The sequence below is a fragment of the Schistocerca serialis genome, chromosome 1 (genome assembly GCF_023864345.2).
Source record: "Schistocerca serialis cubense isolate TAMUIC-IGC-003099 chromosome 1, iqSchSeri2.2, whole genome shotgun sequence".
NCBI classification, from domain to species: Eukaryota; Metazoa; Arthropoda; class Insecta; order Orthoptera; family Acrididae; genus Schistocerca; species Schistocerca serialis.
The window spans coordinates 122908854-122932048 of record NC_064638.1 but is presented as its reverse complement, the minus strand read 5'-3'; the positions used below and the strand labels follow the sequence as shown (position 1 = coordinate 122932048).

General features: G+C 41.6%; 1 protein-coding gene and 2 long non-coding RNA genes across 3 annotated transcripts; 2 read left to right on the top strand and 1 right to left on the bottom strand.

The window, feature by feature from the left end:
- The first annotated feature begins 2186 nt into the window (after positions 1-2186).
- Positions 2187-5406, top strand: LOC126451650 (uncharacterized). The gene is made up of 3 exons (XM_050091037.1): positions 2187-2254; positions 4243-4581; positions 5369-5406. The coding sequence occupies exons 1-3, from the start codon at positions 2197-2199 to the stop codon at positions 5404-5406; spliced, it is 435 nt and encodes a 144-aa protein (XP_049946994.1). The 5' UTR covers positions 2187-2196.
- Positions 5407-6148: 742 nt separating this feature from the next.
- On the top strand, positions 6149-7716 carry LOC126463834 (uncharacterized). The gene is made up of 5 exons (XR_007585961.1): positions 6149-6251; positions 6363-6433; positions 6885-6955; positions 7219-7391; positions 7510-7716. It is a non-coding gene; the product is annotated as an uncharacterized LOC126463834 (long non-coding RNA).
- Positions 7717-10348: 2632 nt separating this feature from the next.
- LOC126463845 (uncharacterized) lies at positions 10349-11000 on the bottom strand. The gene is made up of 3 exons (XR_007585962.1): positions 10901-11000; positions 10658-10754; positions 10349-10484 (listed from the first exon to the last, which is right to left on the bottom strand). It is a non-coding gene; the product is annotated as an uncharacterized LOC126463845 (long non-coding RNA).
- Between the last annotated feature and the right edge of the window lie 12195 nt (positions 11001-23195).

The following is a 23195-nucleotide window of genomic DNA, read 5'->3' as shown; positions in this document are numbered from 1 at the left end:
CCGCTCGGCTAATCCCGCGCGGCCAGGAATTTATTGGTAGCGTACTCTAGCAGATGTAATTTCGATGGATTGCTCACGCGCTGCCTGCAATATGTAAGCTATAAGACAATCTCAGGCCAGAGAGCAGTGTTGGCTGTAGTAAGAGCAGTTTCAGTAGGAGTAAGTAGTAGCTAGCAGTCGTGTGGAGTTGGCTGGGCCGGTCGTGGGGAGCGATGGCGGTGCCTGAGCGATGTAGTATAAGGTAAAAACAGCCACGCGCATATATACTTTGTTACATATGAATTTTTACTATTGTTATATCAAGTGCCATGTAAATGCAGGTACTGTCTGCAAAAAGTACCCATTCTGCTTGTTACATGTTAAGTGCAAAGTCATTGACATATATAAGTGAGCTGTGCACGGCTCGTGTTCATCCCATTAATTGTTTGTCATCTTCTATTACGGTAGTGCCGCCTCCTTTTCTTATTCCATTTACTGGCGTCACTAACTTCCTGCCTTACTTGCCAGTGAGTGGCTGCAGCAGTGTGTATCGATAAGCACACTGTCGTACCATCTCTGGAGCGACCTACTATTTCCGGGTCGTCGTGTGTCGGGTAGGGAGTGAGTGATAGACGCACCACCAGTGCAGTCGCGACCGAGCAGCAGTCACGGACGGACCAGCAGCCCAGTCGGTCGGTTGGTGTGGAGCCGCCGTCGTGCGAAGTCAGGCTGGAGCCGCTGGCGGCGTGCACACGCAGTAGGAATGTGAGGTGCTGCTTGCGAGTGCTACGAAGTTCGTCGCCCACCGATCTTGGACATGAAAGTTGAGTCCTCACTTAACTTACTATCGAGCCTGAACTGTTTACATTTCTTCGTTTGATTCTGGTTGTCGCTTTTGGGACATTCCCGTGAGCAACACGTGTGTGTATTTAATTCGGCTAAGATTCCAGCTGTCTTCCTGTGAAATTTAAGTTAATTTATTCCCTGTTATGGAAGTTCAAGAAGGGTATCTTCTGCCCTGTGGCCGTTGATGTTCCGGTTACCTGCCCTGGTCGTTGACGTAATTTTAGGCAGTGTATTTTCCTCGTCGTGTAGTTGCTGTCCAGTGTGGCGTGTAGTTCGACAGCTGAGGTGTTGTTGGTCGTTGTCAATATTCTGTGTGTCGTGTTGAAACGGTACAGTAGTTTCCGCTCTATAAGCAGCAGGTTTCGCTGCTCGCTCACACCGGGAAATAGAAACAGAGGCGGCTCCGCAGCCAATTTTATTACACGACGTGGCCGGCCGCGGGTGCAACAGAACCCATGTGGACGGGTGGAAAGAAATGTGTCAGGCTTCATAATACGTATTTATATGTGTCGTGTATTATGCATTTCTTGTACGTGGATGTGAATCTGCACATGAACTTTCCTAATCCTCCTCACACCTTTCCGTAAAGCGTGGCCAAATCTTTGTTGGGAATAGTGGTGGGCAGGAAATCGCGTATCTGTTAGAAATCACAGTGACTGAGAAGTCACAGATATCACAGTAGCAACTTTACAGAATCTAACTGCGATTTCAGTCACAGTTAGCAGTCGCAAGTAGTATTTCACATTCAAAGACGTGAGCCATCTATTGGTCGAATTTAGCACTGCTTTCTGCGATTTCCGTGACAAGTCGCAACTAAGAGTTGCAAGTAGCAACTAAAAAGCGCGGTTAACAGTGCCATATGTTGGCCAAAGTTCGTACTACGTCCACCTCTGCGATACGGTATCGAGTCTAACTGCGATTTCCGTGACAAGTCGCAACTAAGAGTCGCAAGTAGCAACTAAAAAGCGCAGTTAACATTCTTTGTCGAGTGCCATCTGTTGATCGACTTTCGTACTTCGTTATAAGGACATGAGATGAGATCGATGTATGGTCGAAGAATTGAACCACGGCCTATGTTATAGGCGGCTGATTCGATCCCATTAGTTAGGTCTACGTTACTGGAATTTCCCCAACTAGTTGAAAATTCCCAGAGTGGGGACAGTATTTCCTGATTTTCTTCCATTTCGTCTCTGGTCGTTCAAGGGTTTACTTCTTGTTTCTGCCAAGATGAAGCGATCACGGAGGAGCGAATTGTGGAATCATTTCACTGTTCTGGATGAAGAGTTTGCGAAATGTGGTTTATGCGGCAAAAAGTTGTCGTACAAAACCAGCACGACAAACTTGAAGAAACATACCGAAAGGTCGCATGTAATGGTGAACTTTGCGACAAATTCTTCAAGATCCGTCGACCCTGTGTTGCCAGAGCCAGGTACGTTGCAACAACTGATTGTTTTATGGGATGATTAATTGTTTTTTGTCTGCACTCTTTTTAAAACAGCGCTGTTAATACCAAGAAAACAACATGCTAGGCTGTGTGATATTTTAAGTAGATCATTTAGAAAATTTACTCTTGGGGCTAGGATTGTACTTTCAATTTTCTACCTATGGTATATGCGTTTGTAAATGTAATAATCCCCATCGAGCTTAACTGAAATTTGAACGAGATATTCTCGCCGTCCGTGGCATTTGAAATGTGCGCCATTGTTGTGCTGTTGGCAATGCCAATAAGAATTCGACATAAACGCCCGACGCAGCCGTTACCAACATGCGTGCACAACATTTACACAGGGAGACACTTATAATTTTATCCAACACGACCATTTCCTGTGGAAATTGCGCAGTTGCTCCTAGAATAGTTAAATGACATTAACTCTCCGAATTATAGTGAAGATTTCAGCTTGTTTAAGTATAAAATTCGTGTTGAAAATATATAGCGTAGTGTAACAGGCTGCAAAGCAACCCACGAGCCCGCTCTATTTAAACTAGAACGTGGATGTTCACTTCCATGAAATTTATGTTCTACGTCAGACATTAATTAGAAATAAGTTTCCACTTTTTTTGTTGCTGCATAGTGTAACTCAAGGCTGCGATTTGATTTTGATTGTACCAAATTAACATCGAGTGAAGTGCGATGTAATTTAAAATCTGAATGGTGTATTGTATTTCACGTGGCTCTTAATTACTGTTGTAGAAGATTTCAAACTTGAAGTGGCGCGAGGAAAGGTTTACATTGCACGTATAATTAATAGAACAGAACAGAATCTTTATTTGCCTATCAGTATGTTATCCATACAATTGGCGTCGTCAATAATTGAATACATAAAAGCAAAATATAATTATGCAAGTATTTATGTGCAGGACAAATATACATATGCTAAAATAATGGTAATAATAAAATAATCATAATTACAGTGGTACTACACAGTGTTAACATAACAGCAGTAGTAATAGTTAATTACATTTATCACATAATACACAAAAGTAGCTACATAATTATGTGTTCTCTCATTTACCCTGTAGAAAAAAAGTGTGAATGCTTATACATTACTGTCGCACACCTATAGTCATACTTCATTTTGTAGTTACCACCTGGTTACTGCTAGTGCATATTTCCTGTCTATCACTGTTTAGAAACTCATCAGTTGAGAAGTATAGCATACATTCGAACCACAATTCTATGGGATGCTTCAAACTATTCATTAATAGATTGCTTCTTGTTCTTATGATTTAATGTCAGTCTTGAGTGTGAAGATCTAGATTACTGTTATTTTGGATGTTATGGGCATGGAGTTGTGATCTTAAATTAAAATTCTTAATGTAAGTACACATACGGGGCAGAGTCATTATCTTGAATTCCTTAAAGCGTTTTTTTGCATCTTTGTCTTGGTGGTGGATGCAATATACATCTACTTTCTTCTACCACTTCAAGATGGTACTTGAATTCACTGAGTTACCCCAAAACAGTATTCCATACTGCAATCGTGAATGGAAGAAAGAAAAATATGCAGAAATTAATAAATGTTTACTAATAATGCATCTCATGTTGTGTAGTAGGAAGAGAGTACTAGCAAGTTTGCCACACAGATGATTTATATGCTTATCTCATGTGAGTTTTTGATGTAAATGCAATTCCAGTAATTTAACACATTTTGTGTCTTGTTTAAATGTCTTTAGGGTGAAGTAAACTACCTCCATTTTTATTTTATGTATTGATAATTGATTGGCCCTGCACCAGTCACTGCTCATTTCACTTAAGACTTTGTAGTATTCTAAAATATATTTCTGATTTTCTCCATCAGTGAAGAGTGTCATGTCATCAGCATACAGTACTTGTAAAGTAAATTGTACTCTAAATGTGTATCCTGCCTCTGTTGCTGACACAATCTGTATGCTGATGTTCAGCTTATTGTTTTATAGGTGAAGCCTCTCTTGCAGTGGAGTTGCCAGAAGAAGGCACCACAGCCAGCAGCACACAGGGGGAAGCAGTTCCCTCCACATCACAGCATCAGACAGCCATCACAGAATACGTTCCCAAAAAGATGGGACTGATTCAAAAGAAGAAGGTGGATAGCAAATTAATGGGTCTGTTCACAAAAGACTATCAACCTTTCTCTATTGTAAATGACTCAGGATTTCGTAGTTTTCTACATGCACTGAATTCTGCTTATGAAATACCGAGTAGAAGGACTGTAACAAATGTAATGTTGCCAGCAGCATATGCAGAAGCAAATGAGAAAGTACAACAAAAGCTGCAAGGCATAAAGACAATCTGTCTAACAACAGATTGCTGGACATCAGCTTCTAATGAAAGTTACATGACTGTAACTGGACATTTCATAAATGAACAATTCAGATTACAGTCTGTACTGCTGGAATGCAGTCATTTCAGTGGTGCCCATACCAGCTCAAATTTGTCTACAGCTTTGATTAAAATTACAGACAAATTTAGTCTTGGTGGCAAAATTTTAATGGTAATCACGGACAATGCACCAAATATAAAAAATGCTATTTCCACCATTCTCAAGTGGAAACATTTTGGTTGTTATGCTCACACTCTTAATTTAGTTGTGCAGGATGCACTTAAAAATGTTCAGGAAGTTCACCAGAAAGTCAAGACAATTGTAGGTTTTTTTAAAAGGAGCAGCAGTGCAACAGAGCGGCTCTTAACATGCCAACAGAACAGTGACAAAGTAAACATCAAGAAATTGATCCAGGACTTGCCCACAAGGTGGAATTCAACCCTGTTCATGTTGGAACGTATTGTCGAATTGTCAGAGGCAGTGAAAATTACAGTTGCCCTTTGTAACAGGCCCACAGATCTTCCGTCACTGTCAAATGATGAGTGGGAAATCTGCTCCGAACTCTGTTCAATTTTGAAACCGTTTGAGCAGGTTTCGAGGCAGCTCAGTGCAGAGGATTACCCAACTGGCAGCTTGGTAAGTTAATAATTTACTTTATTTGGCTCATGTAAGTTCAATGTCATTTTATTGTATACTTTCCTTATATGTTGTGTAGTTGTTAGCACATTTGTCTCAATTTTCAGGTTATAGTCTTGACACGTGGACTTCTGGCAGTATGTGACGAAATAGCCAAAATGCAGTTACATGAAGTTTCAAGGAAAGTTGTTTTGGCACTAAAAGAAGGGCTTACAAACCGGTTTTCGAATCTTGAGCAGAGCAAGTCCATTACCCTTGCTACTCTGCTGGATCCACGTTTCAAATTGCTGGCATTTCAGAACCAGGCAGCAGCAGACAACACGAAGAAACAATTAATTAATATTGTTGCCCAGAAACTGGAAAAATGTAGGCCAGTAGGTATTCAGCCTTCACAATCTGTTGAGCCAAACAATTTGGCAACTGAGTCCTTCTCTGTGTGGGGCATATTCGGTAAGTTAGTGAAACATGCACAGCCACAGGGCACAGTACAGTCATGTGCTATTGTAGAGGTTCAAAGGTACATTGACAGCTCAGTCATCAGTAGAAATGAGGATCCTCTGGCATGGTGGAGACAAAATCAATACATATACCCAACCATTGCAAAAGTAGTGAAAGAGAGGTTTAATGTTGTAGCAACTTCTGTGCCTTGTGAGAGGGTCTTCTCAAAAACTGGACATCTAATAAATGACAGAAGAACCCGCCTCAAGCCATCGAATATAGAAAAACTAATATTTCTGAATGCCAATGGTACCTGTGATTAGTGCTGGTAAGTGATACATCATTAGAACACAGTACATTGTTACTCATAATCAGAATAGTTGTATATAAACAAGAATAATTACCATCTTCAATATGTTCCTTACATGCATACACTGTCTTGCAGAAAATTCTGGACCCATGTGAGGTTTCCTTCCATGGAGGTAACTAGGCACTTTCTACACAAGCGAACAAGACCACACAACTGTATGATGCCTATCAATATTACAACATGTGAGTGTGTGTGTGTCCAGTATGTAGATGAAACATTTTATTCTTCTAATGCATATGTTTTCATGAAAAAAAAACCAACTGTGAATTCATTTGTATTTTGATCACATGCAGGTAACTGGGCACTTTCAACACAAGTGAACAAGACCACACAACAGTATGATGCCTAGCAAAATGTAAAATATGTGAGTATTTGTGTCCAATATGTGTAGGAAACCTTTTACTCTTCTCGAGCACATGTTGTCATGTAGAAAATTGTGAACTCATTTGTATTTTTATTATATGCAGGTCACTGGGCACTTTCAACACAAGTGAAAAAGATCACACAACAGTATGATGCCTAGCAAAATGTAAAATATGTGAGTATTTGTGTCCAATATGTGTAGGGAAACTTTTACTCTTCTCGAGCACATGTTGTCATGTAGAAAATTGTGAACTCATTTGTATTTTTATTATATGCAGATAACTGGGCTCTTTCAACACAAGTGAACAAGACCACGCAACAGTATGATGCCTAGCAAAATGTAAAATATGTGAGTATTTGTGTCCAATATGTGTAGGAAGCCTTTTACTCTTCTCGAGCACATGTTGTCATGCAGAAAATTGTGAACTCATTTGTATTTTTATTATATGCAGGTAACTGGGCACTTTCAACACAAGCAAACAAGACCACACAACTGTATGATGATTAGCAAAATGTAAAATATGTGAGTATTTTGCTGTTTCATAATTCCATGCTAAGAATAATTTTGCTGGAATAAGTTATTTAGGATGTTTGGGATATAACTAGGAACACGAATGAAATGAAATGTTTGGACTCTGATTCACTTTGTAACTGTGCAAAGTTGAGTGTTATAATGTATTGCACTAAGATAATAGCATAATCCTTACACTATAAAGGATCACAAACAAGTCATTCGTCATACACTGTGGGCTTACTAAAATTTAATTTTTTTTCCTTTTGTTGCAGACACCTTTCACTTACTGCAAGTATTTCACTTTGGCATAAATGTGAGTTACATCTCTAGCATCAAAAGATTGGTAACACAGACCACTGATATCACTTCCAAGACTGTGTTTTCTTTGTCGTATTAATTTCTGTTTGTTGAAAAACACAGATTTAGTTTTGTTGATATATGCACGGTAATGAACAATTAAATGAGGCAGAGACCACATATTTTTAACCAGAATTTCATCATCATCCACTACTACATTTAAATCTTATAGATCGTCAACTATTTGTTCATTCGTTTGTCCACAGAAAGCTGACAGAGGAACAGGTCATACTGGGAGCAGTAGATCTGTGACTTGGATGCAGCACAGTTACTGATTTGATGCCATTAAGGCACAAAGCTTTGTAATGATTAAAATGGTGAGTGAATGTAAATCCTGGAAGTGTTATTTCTTTATACTAAAACCTGCTACTTTGTTATGTTTCAGAAATTTCTTGAGCACCTCGACTTGAAAAATAACAGGAATAACATCTAGAATATTACAAGTGAGGACAGTCAGTCAATGATAATCCATGAGCTTAGGCTGAAGGAAAAAAATTCTATATATGTAATAAAAGTTGATTGTAATGTGTGATGTTGTAGACATACAATAATCTGTTTTGTGCTATCTTTTCCATAATGAATTTGGTGACAACATGTGGATCAAAACTGGAATGAGCAAAGAATACCAACCAAATTTAAGACCCAAAAACCAGAAAGAGCCACGACCAGCGGTGGAACACACGCAAGTTTGAAAAATTTGTTGAAAATGCACACTAATAGTGATTTTTTTTCCTTTTTGTTGTTGTTGATTGTAGATGTACATATATGTTCCTGTCTCCTGCTAAAAATGAACTATCCCAACTAGCAAATTTTACTTTGTTATTTAGAACTTTTTTAATTGCATTAATTAAGAGCCACCTGCACTTTGAGAGGACTAAAACTGTTGAGATTTTATTATTCATTCAATAACAAGATTAATATGTGGGGTATGTGAAATGTGTGTACATGTTTGTTTTGCTCATATTTGTACAAATGTTTCATGTAACCTGACGAGGCGAACCCAAGATTCAAGAAGAAGAAGAAGAAGAAGAAGAAGAGGAGGAGGAGGAGGAGGAGGAGGAGGAGGAGGATCCCTCAAGACTGCAACATAAAATATTTAATATGTAGCACAACAACTGTACACAGTTGATAACGTCCTTCTGGGGTTTTGAGGAGCTGGTTTTCCTTCAGACCGTGGGCAAATGCCAGGACGTACAAGTTTCCAGCTCAGAAAATGCTCATTTTCATGAATTTGTCAGTAAAATGCTGTAGATAAATACCAACAGAAAAATGCTTCCTGTAACACAGATCTTTTAGTAAAAAATGTGTCCTAATAACACAAGTTGTAACTTTTTTAAATATTTGCAGTCTGTGTAACTTGAAAAACTGAATTATGTAGAAGAAACAGCTTGTCTACATAACAATGTAACTGTATTTACACCAACATTATATAATTTAATATTTACTGACAATGCCATATGTAAAACCATAGATAAATAAAATCTATTTGAATTTAAACAGAAATACAGTAGCTGCCACCACATATTTGACATTTCCTGAACCTGTTCAGTAAATTATAAGTGTGCATTTTACCTGGTAGGAAATAGCTCTTATCCCTTGCAATAGCCAGTCAGATGGCATTAGATATGTGCTCAAAGTCACAAGGTTACTGCTCACTGTACTCACTAGCATTTCCCGAGACCACTTGCTAATGCACTGTTAAGTCTCTTACAAAGCTAAAAATATACAGAATTTTATGGAGTTTGTTCCTGCAGTTGCAGGTAAGTTCACCAGGTGAGAATGTACCTTTCCAGCACCCAGTGTCTTTCTTTGAACCAAATTAAGAGCAAGGGCTGCAGACAAGTTTAAAATTTGGAGAGCAAGTTTAACATTTCATCTTTCTAATAGACATGGGTAAACAGTCCCATTTCAATGTGAAAAATCTGAATATCTGTTTTAAGCATATGTTATTCCCTAAATGTAGCTGTAGTGTCACCATCTTCTTAAAACCAAACTGCTGTGAATTGTTCAACTTGCTTGCTCCAATCCAGCCACTTATTACATAGGGCCTATACATTTTAAACTTAGGCACTGGAAAAGGAATTGCAACTGAGACTTCATACTGGCATCACGATCTAGGTGTTCGCCCTTAAAATTTATCTCGGCAGGATTACTGAAGTATTACTTGGTCTTTATGTTAACTACACTATTTTTAAAAACAAGTCCAATAACCTCATACTCAAAGCTATTGACAACTTATCTTACATATTAAAAAATATCTGCCTCAGTGGTTTTAACGCTTGTAATATGCCTCAGCTTGGGACTGTGTGTGCATACTGTATGACGACACGCACTTTCAGCACCAGTAATGGTTGGCCAAACAGCTGTAACTGAATGTATTTTATCAATAAGAAGCAGCATTGCCCATTTCTTCTGAAAATATAATTTAGAGACAAGTAACCTAAAAAATGTGTTTGATTCTGCTTCCAATATGACAATTATCGTAAATACTCCACCTGCCTACAGGAATTTGCAATGTTAACACAGCAGAACTCTGACATCTGTATAAGTGTAATGAAACAAAGACAATAGTATTGAATCATATGAGTGCCTCGCTTTTGTTCCGACAGTGTTCAAAACTACGGAGGAAAATTTTACACCTGGCGTTCTACATAGCAACTGCACACAAGAACTTTTTGCTGACACTACAAGCACCTTCATAAGTAAACTTTTCCTGGTTTACCTTCAAGTACTGCACTTAAATGATTCCTGATTTAAGATATGTACTTCCCACTTTCATAATGGGCTCAAAATGCATACTCTAGACCTTGGGCTATATTCCAGGTCAGTGTCACACCAAGCTTCTGTGGAAAGGGGGATGGGGGGCGGCGGCATGTCACATCCTACAAGTCTTTACCAGTAATTAAATGGTGGAAAATTTTTGGGTATAGGACTGCTTAACACGTGGAAAATATTTTATTTATTCACTCACTGTATTTAACATTTATCATTCCCTTAAAATCGCATAAGAACTTCAAATTAAACACAGTTCAATCACTCATTATGCACACTTATTTCATAATTATGGCACTTTTAAACTGCAAATCCTCTAAGAGCTGTCTTGAATATTCACGATTCTCTCCCAAGAGCCTTGAAGTGGATAGATACGTACAGAAACCAGTAATCGGGGTTGGAACTGCGTCTGCAAAATTAAAAGGATAAACATTTTTGCTGTCACTAATTACAAGCAATGTAATTGACAGAGTAGTATTACTAATATTTGCTGTCATGAAAGCCATTCAATGGGGGACGTTTCACATTTGCAAGAACGATCTCATTTAAGTAATTAAGTTCATCGAAATCTTAGAAACTAACCTCTCGTCTGACGAAGACAGTCTAAAAACGCAGTGGCTGTTGACGATAATATTTCGAATTATCGCTTTACTGAGTGACTGAAATGTAGTTCGGGTACCTGTGAACATAACAATACGTTAGAGTTCTTTTTCTAAACACGAACTATTACGGTACTGTTTGGCTACTAACATATTAATATTTTCATAATTGTTTCTTTAATACAAAAGTAAAGCCAACGGAAGAACAATTGTAAAACACACTTACTAATGTCAGTTTTCTTGAGATGCAATTCTCTGTGTGAACACATGTAACTTTTTCATTCGGAGATAAGTCGCAGAAGTAGCAGAAATCGCAGAAATAGCAGAAATCGCAGAAGTCACAGAAATCGCAGAAGTAGCAGAAATCGCAGAAGTAGCAGAAATCGCAGAAGTAGCAGAAGTCGCAGAAATCGCAGAAGTAGCAGAAATCGCAGTGGTAGAGTGCGGAGGGATACAAGAGCTGGATTCCTTAACTGCGATTCTTAACTGCGACAAATCACAGTTAAGAATAACAGATACTGAAAAGTAGCAGTCACAGAAATCACTGATCTCGGAAAATCGCAGTTTAGCCTATCACTAGTTGGGAAGTAGTTCTGTAGTATAGTAGTGCCAACCTTACTCCTGACTAGGGGATCAGAGAGACTGCACAGGCAGGTAAAAGTCAAAGACTTTCCAGTGTCACAAGATTTGGGGTGGAGAGGTTGGTCACGGGCAAGTGGTTCGACAACCTCCTCCACTGGGGCCCAGGAAGACCTCCGGGTGCCAGCCATATTCGGTGGGTTTTACATGAGACGGGTAAGTGAGCAGATGTGCCCTCAGTGCGTCTGTCTCAATGTTCACGCAAGGAAGAGAGGAATTTGAATATTTGTACTAATTCTTTTATTTCCAGCTTCGGATTGTGTAAGGTAATGAATGTGCTCATTTAATTCCGGAAATTTGACCCCCTGTGTTAAAGTATCTGGTCCCCAGTTCGCCCGTTGTCCTCCTCACATGGTGAATGTCCTGTGTAAAATATTGGGAGACTTTGGTGGTATACATTTGGCCAACGCAATTCCGTCATACCCGTAGAAATGTGCGTGCAGATTAGTATATAATATTCCCGAGCTATAAGTTGTAAAATTGTAATATCTGTAAACTGAAACAATTGCTGCTATCGCTGTAAAGTCGAGTGATAATGTTTAAAATTAATAGGAAATCAACTGTCATAAGTCTTTAACATACCTTCAAAATCACAAAGAAGTCAAGTTAAAGGAATTTATTTAAAATAAAAGATATAGAATGCAGGGACCCACACATCAGCGTGTGAGCCCTCCAGCCCCTTCTCTAGTATCGTACAGAAAGGGCACGCTCTCTAGGTAGCGCTCTCAAGCTCCCCTCTCCAGTTATCCGTTGCGCAATTTTCATTCAGGGCTTGACGACATCAACTTTCATCTGGCGTCCCTAGGCAAGGAGGTAGGACGGTAAACTTTCACCTGGCGAATCCTGCCAGGATAGATTATTTAATCGCCGAATCCTAGGCACTTCTGTAAAACAGCAAGATAAAATAATTGTCCTTCTTGTTTCAGGAATTCGTGTAGATTAGCATAATTAATCATTTTATTTTATGTTGCTTTGTTGAAGATTGATCGGCGTTGTTTTGCTCGTACTCACCGTTGTCCGAAACGAGTGATTTTGTGAAAGTTGTAGGGGAGATATTGGAGAGGTAGAGCAAGTTTTGGTTGCTAATTTTGTGGTTGCTATAAGGTAATGAGCGTAATAACTAGGTCACGGGCAAAGAGTAACGCGAACATGGAGGCAGAAAATTTAGTCGAGTTACGTGATGTAGGCGAACAGGAATGGCCGCCAGTGGCGACTTTCCCTCCCTGAGCGCAGGTCGTTGTCCCAACGCTGGCAGCGATCCGGTTTGTGCTGGGGAGAGTGGACAATGGCCTCAGAGGGGTCGGTCGAGTTTACCGTTAGGCGAAGCAGGGAGACGCGCCTCGCCAGGCTCAGAAACAACAAATCGTGATGTTCCAAGTGAGGCTCATGTCAGTGATGTGCCAGCTTGGATGAGCGTTCTTCTGAAAGAAATAGGACAGAGGTTTGAAGAGATAGATAAGAAGTCTAGCCAGAGGTCTGAAGAAATAGGACGGAGGTTTGAAGAGATAGATAAGAAGTCTGGCCAGAGTTTTGAAGAAATAGGACAGAGGTTTGAATAGATCGGCAAGCGGTTTGACTATTTGAGGGAAGAACGTAATAGGCAATTTCAGGAACAAAAAATTATAATAGATTCACTACAAGAGAGGGTCGAGGGGAATGAAAGGACAGTTAACGAAAGATTCGACGCAGTGAACGAACGCATAGAAGGCGCGATTGCAGAGGGCGTTGTAACGACGATTAGTGTCGAAAAGAAAATTAACGAATTTTGTAAGCGACTAGATGCGCTACAGGCGCATAATGTAGTAAAAGATAGTGAGGAAGTGCAGTCGTTAATGAGTTTCCGTCAGGCACAAGAAGATATCAATCGCTAGAACAGGGAGGCGATAGCGAAACTGTTGGGAGATGAGACGGCACAGCGAAATGAAGAGGCAAATTCGACGAATGCCGATGATTCAATTGGCGCGCATAGGCGACGCCGCACTGAATCGGAAGAGATAAAAGAATTGAGGAGCGTCTTTGCGAAATAAGAGAGCCAGCAGCAGGCCCCACCGTGGGAGCCCGTTCACGAGAAGTCGATCAAGATGAGGAGGAATGCCGCAGGCACTTTGTATCAGTACTGACTCGAATAATCCACAACACCCGTGTGTGTGGTTGGGGCAATTTCAAGATACGATGCCGACTTCGTGGAGTGATAAAATGAAGATACGCTTTGTATGCACTCACCTTCGTGACGAAGCAAGTGCCAAGATGCAATTAGCGGTGAGAGACTGTGTGACGTATCAAGATTTTTGTAAAGCTTTTCTGAATGAGTTCTGGTCGAAGAGCATACAGGATAGTATAAAATTGAACATTTTAATGAAAGAAAATTGACAGAACCATACTGAGAAGATTCCTGTACGGTACGTCCAGGAAATGGTCAAAGATAACCAATACCTGGAGGTGCCATATGGAGACGCGAAGTTGATCAGAGTATGCCTGACGAAACTACCGTATAGACTACATAGAGAGATAACAATCGCGGGAAGGAGCATACATAAGGTGACTGCCTTCCAGCAATTGTTACAAGAATTAGGGGAAGAAAGTGTGCCGAACCAAGCGCAAGAAGTGCGTAGAAATGAGCACGAACGCTATGAGCTTGACGGCTATCAACAAAGGTACAGGAACTTATGTGTCTTACCCGCAAAATGGTAACGGACGTGGGAGGGGTTTTGGCCTTTCAAATAACCGGGAACGAAATCAACGGAGGTGGAACTATTACGGTAATGGAGCCAGCCATACTGGCTACTCGGACTCCCCTGATGTCGAAATAAGGCCAGCAGATCCACGAAAGGATATTAGGGAGAACGATGCGGCAGTAGTGGCGAGCGAAACAATTTGACAGGCAAGCGCAGCTTCTGAGTCTGATGATAAAGGGGATACTAAGTTAGATTTGTACGTAGATTATGGTGAGATGAGGGAAATTCTTTTGGAAGAACCGGAGGAGTTTTCGGGATTTAAATTAACAATTGTCAGCGTGGATGTAAATAACGTAATAATTCCTTGTATCTTAGACTCAGGGAGTCAAGCGTCTGTTATAAGGGAAGACGTATTTAATTGTTGTGGGGGAGATGTGAAGTGGCCGACGTTGCCACTACAGCGTATAAAAGTGCGAGGTGCTGTGCCTGGGAAAAGCATCGAAGTGAGAAAGCAAAGTCAAGTTGAGTGTTCTTGGTTGTAGAAAGAATGACGGTTGAGGCCATAATAGGGATTGATTTTCTCGGCCGGTACCAAGCCACCTTGGAACTGCAACGTGGATTTGCCACCATATAAATTGGGGACGAAGAAATTAGGATGGAATTAGATGATGCTATAAAAGTAGACGCGCATATAGCCGAGTCTCTTAGACTGTCAGTGGACACAGGACATTTGGGCCAAGGCAATGCGAGGATCAAACTGGAAACACCGGATAACAAAGAATCAGTGGGTCACATTAAAGATGATGGGATCCGTAACGACGTGAAAGGGATTTTGCAAAGGAACGGCCGTGTGTTTTTGGGACACACAGGCACTATAAGAGGTTTTACCTACATGTTCGGGGTTAAACCCCATAAACCATTTTTCGTACGACCGTGCGTCGTGCCGCTTGCGTACAGAGAGAAAGTTGTTGTTGTTGTTGTGGTCTTCAGTCTTGAGACTGGTTTGATGCAGCTCTCCATGCTACTCTATCTTGTGCAAGCTTTTTCATCTCCCATTACCTACTGAAACCTACATCCTTCTGAATCTGCTTAGTGTATTCATCTCTTGGTCTCCCTCTACGATTTTTACCCTCCACGCTGCCCTCCAATACTAAATTGGTGATCCCTTGATGCCTCAGAACATGTCCTACCAACCGATCCCTTCTTCTGGTCAAGTTGTGCCACAAACTTCTCTTCTCCCCAATCCTATTCAATACTTCCTCATTAGTTATGTGATCTGCCCATCTAATCTTCAACATTCTTCTGTAGCACCACATTTCGAAAGCTTCTATTCTCTTCTTGTCCAAACTATTTATCGTCCATGTTTCACTTCCATACATGGCTACACTCCATACGAATACTTTCAGAAATGACTTCCTGACACTTAAATCTATACTCGATGTTAACAAATTTCTCTTCTTCAGAAACGCTTTCCTTGCCATTGCCAGCCTACATTTTATATCCTCTCTACTTCAACCATCATCAGTTATTTTGCTCCCCAAATAGCAAAACTCCTTTACTACTTTAAGTGCCTCATTTCCTAATCTAATTCCCTCAGCATCACCCGACTTAATTAGACTACATTCCATTATCCTTGTTTTGCTTTTGTTGATGTTCATCTTATATCCTCCTTTCAAGACACTGTCCATTCCATTCAACTGCTCTTCCAAGTCCTTTGCTGTCTCCGACAGAATTACAATGTCATCGGCGAACCTCAAAGTTTTTATTTCTTCTCCATGAATTTTAATACCTACTCCTAATTTTTCTTTTGTTTCCTTTACTGCTTGCTCAATATACAGATTGAACAACATCGGGGAGAGGCTACAACCCTGTCTTACTCCCTTCCCAACCACTGCTTCCCTTTCATGTCCCTCGACTCTTATAACTGCCATCTGGTTTCTGTACAAATTGTAAATAGCCTTTCGCTCCCTGTATTTTACCCCTGCCACCTTCAGAATTTGAAAGAGAGTATTCCAGTCAACATTGTCAAAAGCTTTCTCTAAGTCTACAAATGCTAGAAACGTAGGTTTGCCTTTCCTTAATCTTTTTTCTAAGATAAGTCGTAAGGTCAGTATTGCCTCACGTGTTCCAGTGTTTCTACGGAATCCAAACTGATCTTCCCCGAGGTTGGCTTCTACTAGTTTTTCCATTCGTCTGTAAAGAATTCGTGTTAGTATTTTGCAGCTGTGACTTATTAAGCTGATAGTTCGGTAATTTTCACATCTGTCAACACCTGCTTTCTTTGGGATTGGAATTATTATATTCTTCTTGAAGTCTGAGGGTATTTCGCCTGTTTCATACATCTTGCTCACCAGATGGTAGAGTTTTGTCAGGACTGGCTCTCCCACGGCCGTCAGTAGTTCCAATGGAATATTGTCTACTCCGGGGGCCTTGTTTCGACTCAGGTCTTTCAGTGCTCTGTCAAACTCTTCACGCAGTATCATATCTCCCATTTCATCTTCATCTACATCCTCTTCCATTTCCATAATATTGTCAAGTACATCGCCCTTGTATAGACCCTCTATAAACTCCTTCCACCTTTCTGCTTTCCCTTCTTTGCTTAGAACTGGGTTTCCTTCTGAGCTCTTGATATTCATACAAGTCGTTCTCTTATCTCCAAAGGTCTCTTTAATTTTCCTGTAGGCGGTATCTATCTTACCCCTAGTGAGATAGGCCTCTATATCCTTACATTTGGCCTCTAGCCATCACTGCTTAGCCATTTTGCACTTCCTGTTGATCTCATTTTTGAGACGTTTGTATTCCTTTTTGCCTGTTTCACTTACTGCATTTTTATATTTTCTCCTTTCATCAATTAAATTCAGTATTTCTTCTGTTACCCAAGGATTTCTACTAGCCCTCGTCTTTTTACCTACTTGATCCTCTGCTGCCTTCACTACTTCATCCCTCAAAGCTACCCATTCTTCTTCTACTGTATTTATTTCCCCCATTCCTGTCAATTGCTCCCTTATGCTCTCCCTGAATCTCTGTACAACCTCTGGTTCTTTTAGTTTATCCAGGTCCCATCTCCTTAAATTCCCACCTTTTTGCAGTTTCTTCAGTTTTAATCTACAGGTCATAACCAATAGATTGTGGTCAGAGTCCACATCTGCCCCTGGAAATGTCTTACAATTTAAAACCCGGTTCCTAAATCTCTGTCTTACCATTATATAATCTATCTGATACCTTTTAGTATCTCCAGGGTTCTTCCATGTATACAACCTTCTTTCATGATTCTTAAACCAAGTGTTAGTTATGATTATGTTGTGCTCTGTGCAAAATTCTACAAGGCGGCTTCCTCTTTCATTTCTGTCCCCCAATCCATATTCACCTACTATGTTTCCTTCTCTCCCTTTTCCTACACTCGAATTCCAGTCACCCATGACTATTAAATTTTCGTCTCCCTTCACAATCTGAATAATTTCTTTTATTTCATCATACATTTCTTCAATTTCTTCGTCATCTGCAGAGCTAGTTGGCATATAAACTTGTACTACTGTAGTAGGTGTGGGCTTCGTATCTATCTTGGCCACAATAATGCGTTCACTATGCTGTTTGTAGTAGCTTACCCGCATTCCTATTTTCCTATTCATTATTAAACCTACTCCTGCATTACCCCTATTTGATTGTGTGTTTATAACCCTGTAGTCACCTGACCAGAAGTCTTGTTCCTCCTGCCACCGAACTTCACTAATTCCCACTATATCTAACTTCAACCTATCCATTCCCCTTTTTAAATTTTCTAACCTACCTGCCCGATTAAGGGATCTGACATTCCACGCTCCGATCCGTAGAACGCCAGTTTTCTTTCTCCTGATAACGACATCCTCTTGAGTAGTCCCCGCCCGGAGATCCGAATGGGGGACTATTTTACCTCCGGAATATTTTACCCAAGAGGACGCCATCATCATGTAATCATACAGTAAAGCTGCATGCCCTCGGGAAAAATTACGGCTGTAGTTTCCCCTTGCTTTCAGCCGTTCGCAGTACCAGCACAGCAAGGCCGTTTTGGTTATTGTTACAAGGCCAGATCAGTCAATCATCCAGACTGTTGCCCTTGCAACTACTGAAAAGGCTGCTGCCCCTCTTCAGGAACCACACGTTTGTCTGGCCTCTCAACAGATACCCCTCCGTTGTGGTTGCACCTACGGTACTGCTATCTGTATCGCTGAGGCACGCAAGCCTCCCCACCAACGGCAAGGTCCATGGTTCATGGGGGGGAGAGAGAAAGTATCACGTGAGATAGAGTCAATGTTACGACAAGGAGTTATAGAACCGGGTGTTAGTTCCTATAACAGCCCGATTTTATGCATTCCCAAGAGGAATGGCTCAGTAAGGGTAGTCCTTGACCCACGCCAAATAAATACTATCATCGACACTGAAACGGATAGGCCTGAGACACTAGATGAGCTGTTGCAGAAGTTTCATGGCTTATCCGTTCTCAGCTCCCTTGACATGAAGTCGAGATACTGGCAAGCGGAATTGGACGAATCCTGTAGAAAACATACGGCATTCTTATTGTGTGGGCGATGTTATTTTTACCGGAAACTCCTATTCGGACTCAATGTGTCTTCCGCCGCATTTATCCGGGCGTTAGGTACAGTGTTTCCCGAGTCGTTGCGGCGTAGGATTATACTTTACGTGGACGACATACTCATCGCGGAGAAGACGTGGTACGACCATAGTGACGTCCTGAATGAAGTTTTGCAGGCTTTTGGACGATGTGGGGTGACAATAAATTTACAGAAATCTGAATTAGGACGACGAGAGATCAAGTTTCTTCGGCACATAGTAACCACTGACGGGATTCGCCCTGACTCGGAAAAACTCCGGGCAATCAAAGAGTATCCATTCCCCAAGAGTAAGAGACAGTTGCGGGCGTATCTTGGAATCATTAATTTCTATAAAAGATTTATCAAAATTAGAGGAATATCGACACCTTGTTTGTGTGCCCTGACGGGAAAAAACACTGTATGGAAGTGGAGTGATGCTGCGCAACAGGAATTTGAAAGTTTAAAAGATGCGTTGATGTCATCTCCTCTGCTTGTACATCCGGATTTGTTCAAACCCTTTTGTATGGCCACGGATAGCTCCCGGGCGGGCTTAGGTGTTGTTATATCCCAGGAGTGGGAAGAGAACGATGGTGTGGTGCCAAAGCCCGTTGCCTTCGCGAGCCGTGTGCTCAATAAGGCGGAGCAAAACTACGCCGTGGCTGAACTAGAGGCGTTGGCGATGGTCTGGGGGTTTCACAAACTCAGGTATTACTTGTTTGGCCGTGTCACAAAGGTATATACAGACCATAAGGCTCTATAATTCCTGATGACAGCAAAAGTTACTCACGAGCGATTGATTAGATGGGCGCTATTTCTCCAGGAATTTAAATTTGAGGTCCACTACGTGCCTGGCACACAGAACATAGTGGCAGATGCGCTATCTTGAGGTCCGATTGGACTCACAGTACAGAGGGACACTGATCCTAACGAAAATGTATACCTGTTTTACATGAAAGGTGTGCCGTTTGAAAGGTACGTAGGCGATGCTTTGTCTAGAATAGGTAAGGAACAAGACAAGGACGAGAATTGGCGGGTGATCAAGGTGAAGTTGAGTGACCCGGCCGAAGATCGGCTTCGACTTTTTACCTGGTAAGAGGCGGCGTCTTGTTCTATCGAAATAATCCGAACCAGCATCAGTGGTTCGTGTGCATACCGGATGAGTTGGTCAACAAGTTAATTTGGTATTGCCACTTGGGTGATGGGCGTATTGGAGCGCGCAAGTGCAGTGGGAAGTTGGGAGGGTCGGTATACTTTATTAGTATGGAGCGGAGGGTAGCTAGGGTGCTCCATACTTGTAAAGTATGTCAGAGGGCCAAATCCTCTACTGTATCCTGTCGCGCCCCACTATTCTCCCATAGTTCCCGCGCGCCTCCGAGAATTCGCAGCGACAGACCTGTTAGGGCCGTTGCTTCGCACTATGAGCGGATTTCAATATGTGTTCGTTGCTGAGGAGCTGGTTTCGAAGTATGTAAGATTCGTTCCATTGAAAAAGGCCACAGCGAGAACCGTAACGGCGGCGTTCATAAAAGGTTTTGTACGAGATGTTGGAGTGGTCGAGAAAGTCATCGCAGATAACGGGCCGCAGTATAGGCCGAAGTTGTGGCAGGACACCATGAGAAGGTACGAGATTAAGACTGTCTTTATATCAAAGTACCACCCGGCGTCGAATCCTGGGGAGAGGGCAATATTAGGCAATATTTGTAGGATTTACTGTAGCCGACGGCACAGGACCTGGGATATGTTTCTGGGCGATTACCAAGATGTTATCAACGAGATTTCTCATGGGAGCACGGGGATGTGTCCACTGCTGGTCTTGAGCAATAGAGCACCTCCGGATAGAATAAAAGAGCTGGTAAATTTTCCACCCACTGGTAAGGAGAGGCATCGAGCGATTGTCAACGCTGCGCTCAGAATGATTCAAAGGGAAGCGCTGAGCCGCCAAAGGAGGCAGAAAGGGAATGTACGGCGTCTGACGTTGAAACCTGGTGACGAGGTTCTTGTAAGAGGACATCGATTGTCCAAGAAACACAAGTTTCTAGCTAGTAAATTCTTTAATGTTTATGTTGGACCATACCGCGTGAAGAGGAAGGTTCATGAGAACAGCTATGAGATAGAGACTCTGAGATCTAGGAAGAGTCGCGGATTACACCATATATCTAATTTAAAACTTTTCCGTGGATAATTATCCTGGTGGAAGTAGCCCCCTGTTTTTCATGGATGACGTTAAGAATTTTCATGTAGACAGTTTATGTAGTTGTTGACGGTAGGGATTGATCCTTTAGATGTGGGGGGACGAGACAATGTCATGCTCGAAGGTTTCTGGTTAATATGTACAAGAATGAAGTTAAGTTTGGTGTAGGAGTTAGCGTGAATATTGCGCATTGGTTCGTAATTTATGTCTAATAATTTGATGTGTTTCAGGAGATAAGGATGTGGCGCCAGAAAGAGCGCTGATTTATGGGCCATGGGGGCCTGGGGTTTCATTCTTGAAGTTTATAGAGTGAGAGAGAGTGAGTATCAGAGGTAGTACCTGCAAGGACTAGGAGAAGCCATGAATGCAAATGGATGCGTGACTCAGTCGATGGAAAGCAGTGAAGAGGCTGCGGAGGTTTGTACGTCATTCCAAGATGGACAGGGAGTACTTAAGATGATGCTACCTGTAATGTTTTATTAATATAGATTCTTTGGTGTGTCCTGAAATTTGAAACCATGTGGTGTACATGTTGATGTAAGTGAATTTCTTTTGTTAGCAGGTTCTCAGGTCATTTTGTGGGTGGTACCAATTTAGTACAAGTAAAGAGAGATTAAAGAATGACAACCAGGCAATGTTTGGTAAAGTGGAAGGAAGTCGTGTTTGTAGATCGGATGGCAAGGAACAGTGAAAGAATGATCTAGATGCAGTTAGAAAGAAAAAAAGGAGAAGTATTTAATGACTGACAGTTGTGTTGCCAGTAGCAATGGATGTATTGTCAAACTATTTTGGTGTGTTGTGTTCTGAGGGGTTAGAGCAGATTTCTCATGTTTTGTAATTTGATTTCATTGGTAGAGGGTTACTCTTCTTGTAAATTTTGGTGTAAGGACTGGAAGTAGTTAGTGGACAAATTTAACCAAGCAGCCTAATTTCTTTCATGATTGTAAACAAACTGTGGAAACGGTATCAAGGTAGTGATTTGCGGTTGCGGTGTAGGATGAGGGACAACTACAATCCCATTCCATTCTTATGAAACTTGAATACCTTCATTGGTTGATGACTCATTCAACAACCCTGATCAGGCGAACGTGTGTTTAGAAAATAGGCCTAGATAACTTAAGTCTAACTGGCACCTCAATTTAATTGTAAAAGCTGTGAGGTAAATCGGTGGATGTCAAATTGTTGTAAATAGGTTTAGATTTAATATCTGTTTGGGCTCTAACTGGTACCTCAGTTTTATTGTAAACTTTTGAGGTGGTCCACAGGACTGAAATTGTAGTTTGTAACAGTTTCATTTTTTCATCTGGATATTATTGTTTTTGTCACCTCCAATTCTATAAAATCAGGGTCGATATAATTTTTGTAATAGGAATACTTTTCATTTACTGTAAATAAAACCCTGTGGATAAGTTGTGATGAACAATGAGAAAGTTGTACTTTGTAAAATCTTATTTACAAAAATGTGTTTATCTGTGTGCAAGTCTCTCCGAGTGGTGAAGCGGACGGAGAGTGGCTGGGGCTGCGTGGAGAGGGAGAGACATAACGGGACTACGTACCTGGAGCTGGCGCGTGTCTCGCTCCCTCCTGGCCCTGTCTCTGTCGCACTCTCCCACCACCTGGCGGGACGGAGACGGCGAAGCGATCGGCTGAGGGCAGCTACGAGCCCTCCTCGTGTGAAAGCGAAAGTTGCAGGGGGGAGCCTCTGCTGACGTCACTCACCCCAGCTGAGCCTACGGCCAGTCTCAAGGGGCCACGCCGCGCTAGCCGACAGCTGCGTCATCAGACACGCCCCACAGCCGGCATCACAGTGGTAGCCGCTGCTGACGTCACTCGCCCCAGCTGAGCGGGCTGGCCACGGCGCGCCAGTCAACAGCTGTGTCATCAGACACACCCCCACGGCAAGCATCGGCGGACACCGCTTGCCGTAAGTTGGGTAACCCCTGAGGTGAAGCAGCGGACTATGGCGCTGAAGCACCTATATGCAGCGGGGAATGACGACTGGATGACTGTCACCCTGGTCTCCGGTAGCCCTAGCTGTCATCATTATAGTGGTCGTCGAGACATTATGGGACTGATGAATGATGAGGTATTTCATACTGCTCTGTCGTGAAGAAGGAGAGAAAGGAACTGTTTACGAGATATGATTGCTGCCAAGACTAAGGTACCTACGAACAATTATTTACTCTGTGGATCGCTAAGTAGACATAAAGTAAAGAAGGACTGATACAGGCGCCATTGTGAATTGTTCGACAAAGGAAGAAATGATCTCTCAGGCAATACGATTCTGATGACCAAGTGAAAAAGTAAAGCATGATGAACCCGGCTAGTTTATCGGTGATCCACAGCTCAGGTCATAGTAATATTGAAAGGTTAACTGAGGAGTTTTGTTCAGAGATAATCTGGTTGGTGATAGGCACAGGTGGCGGA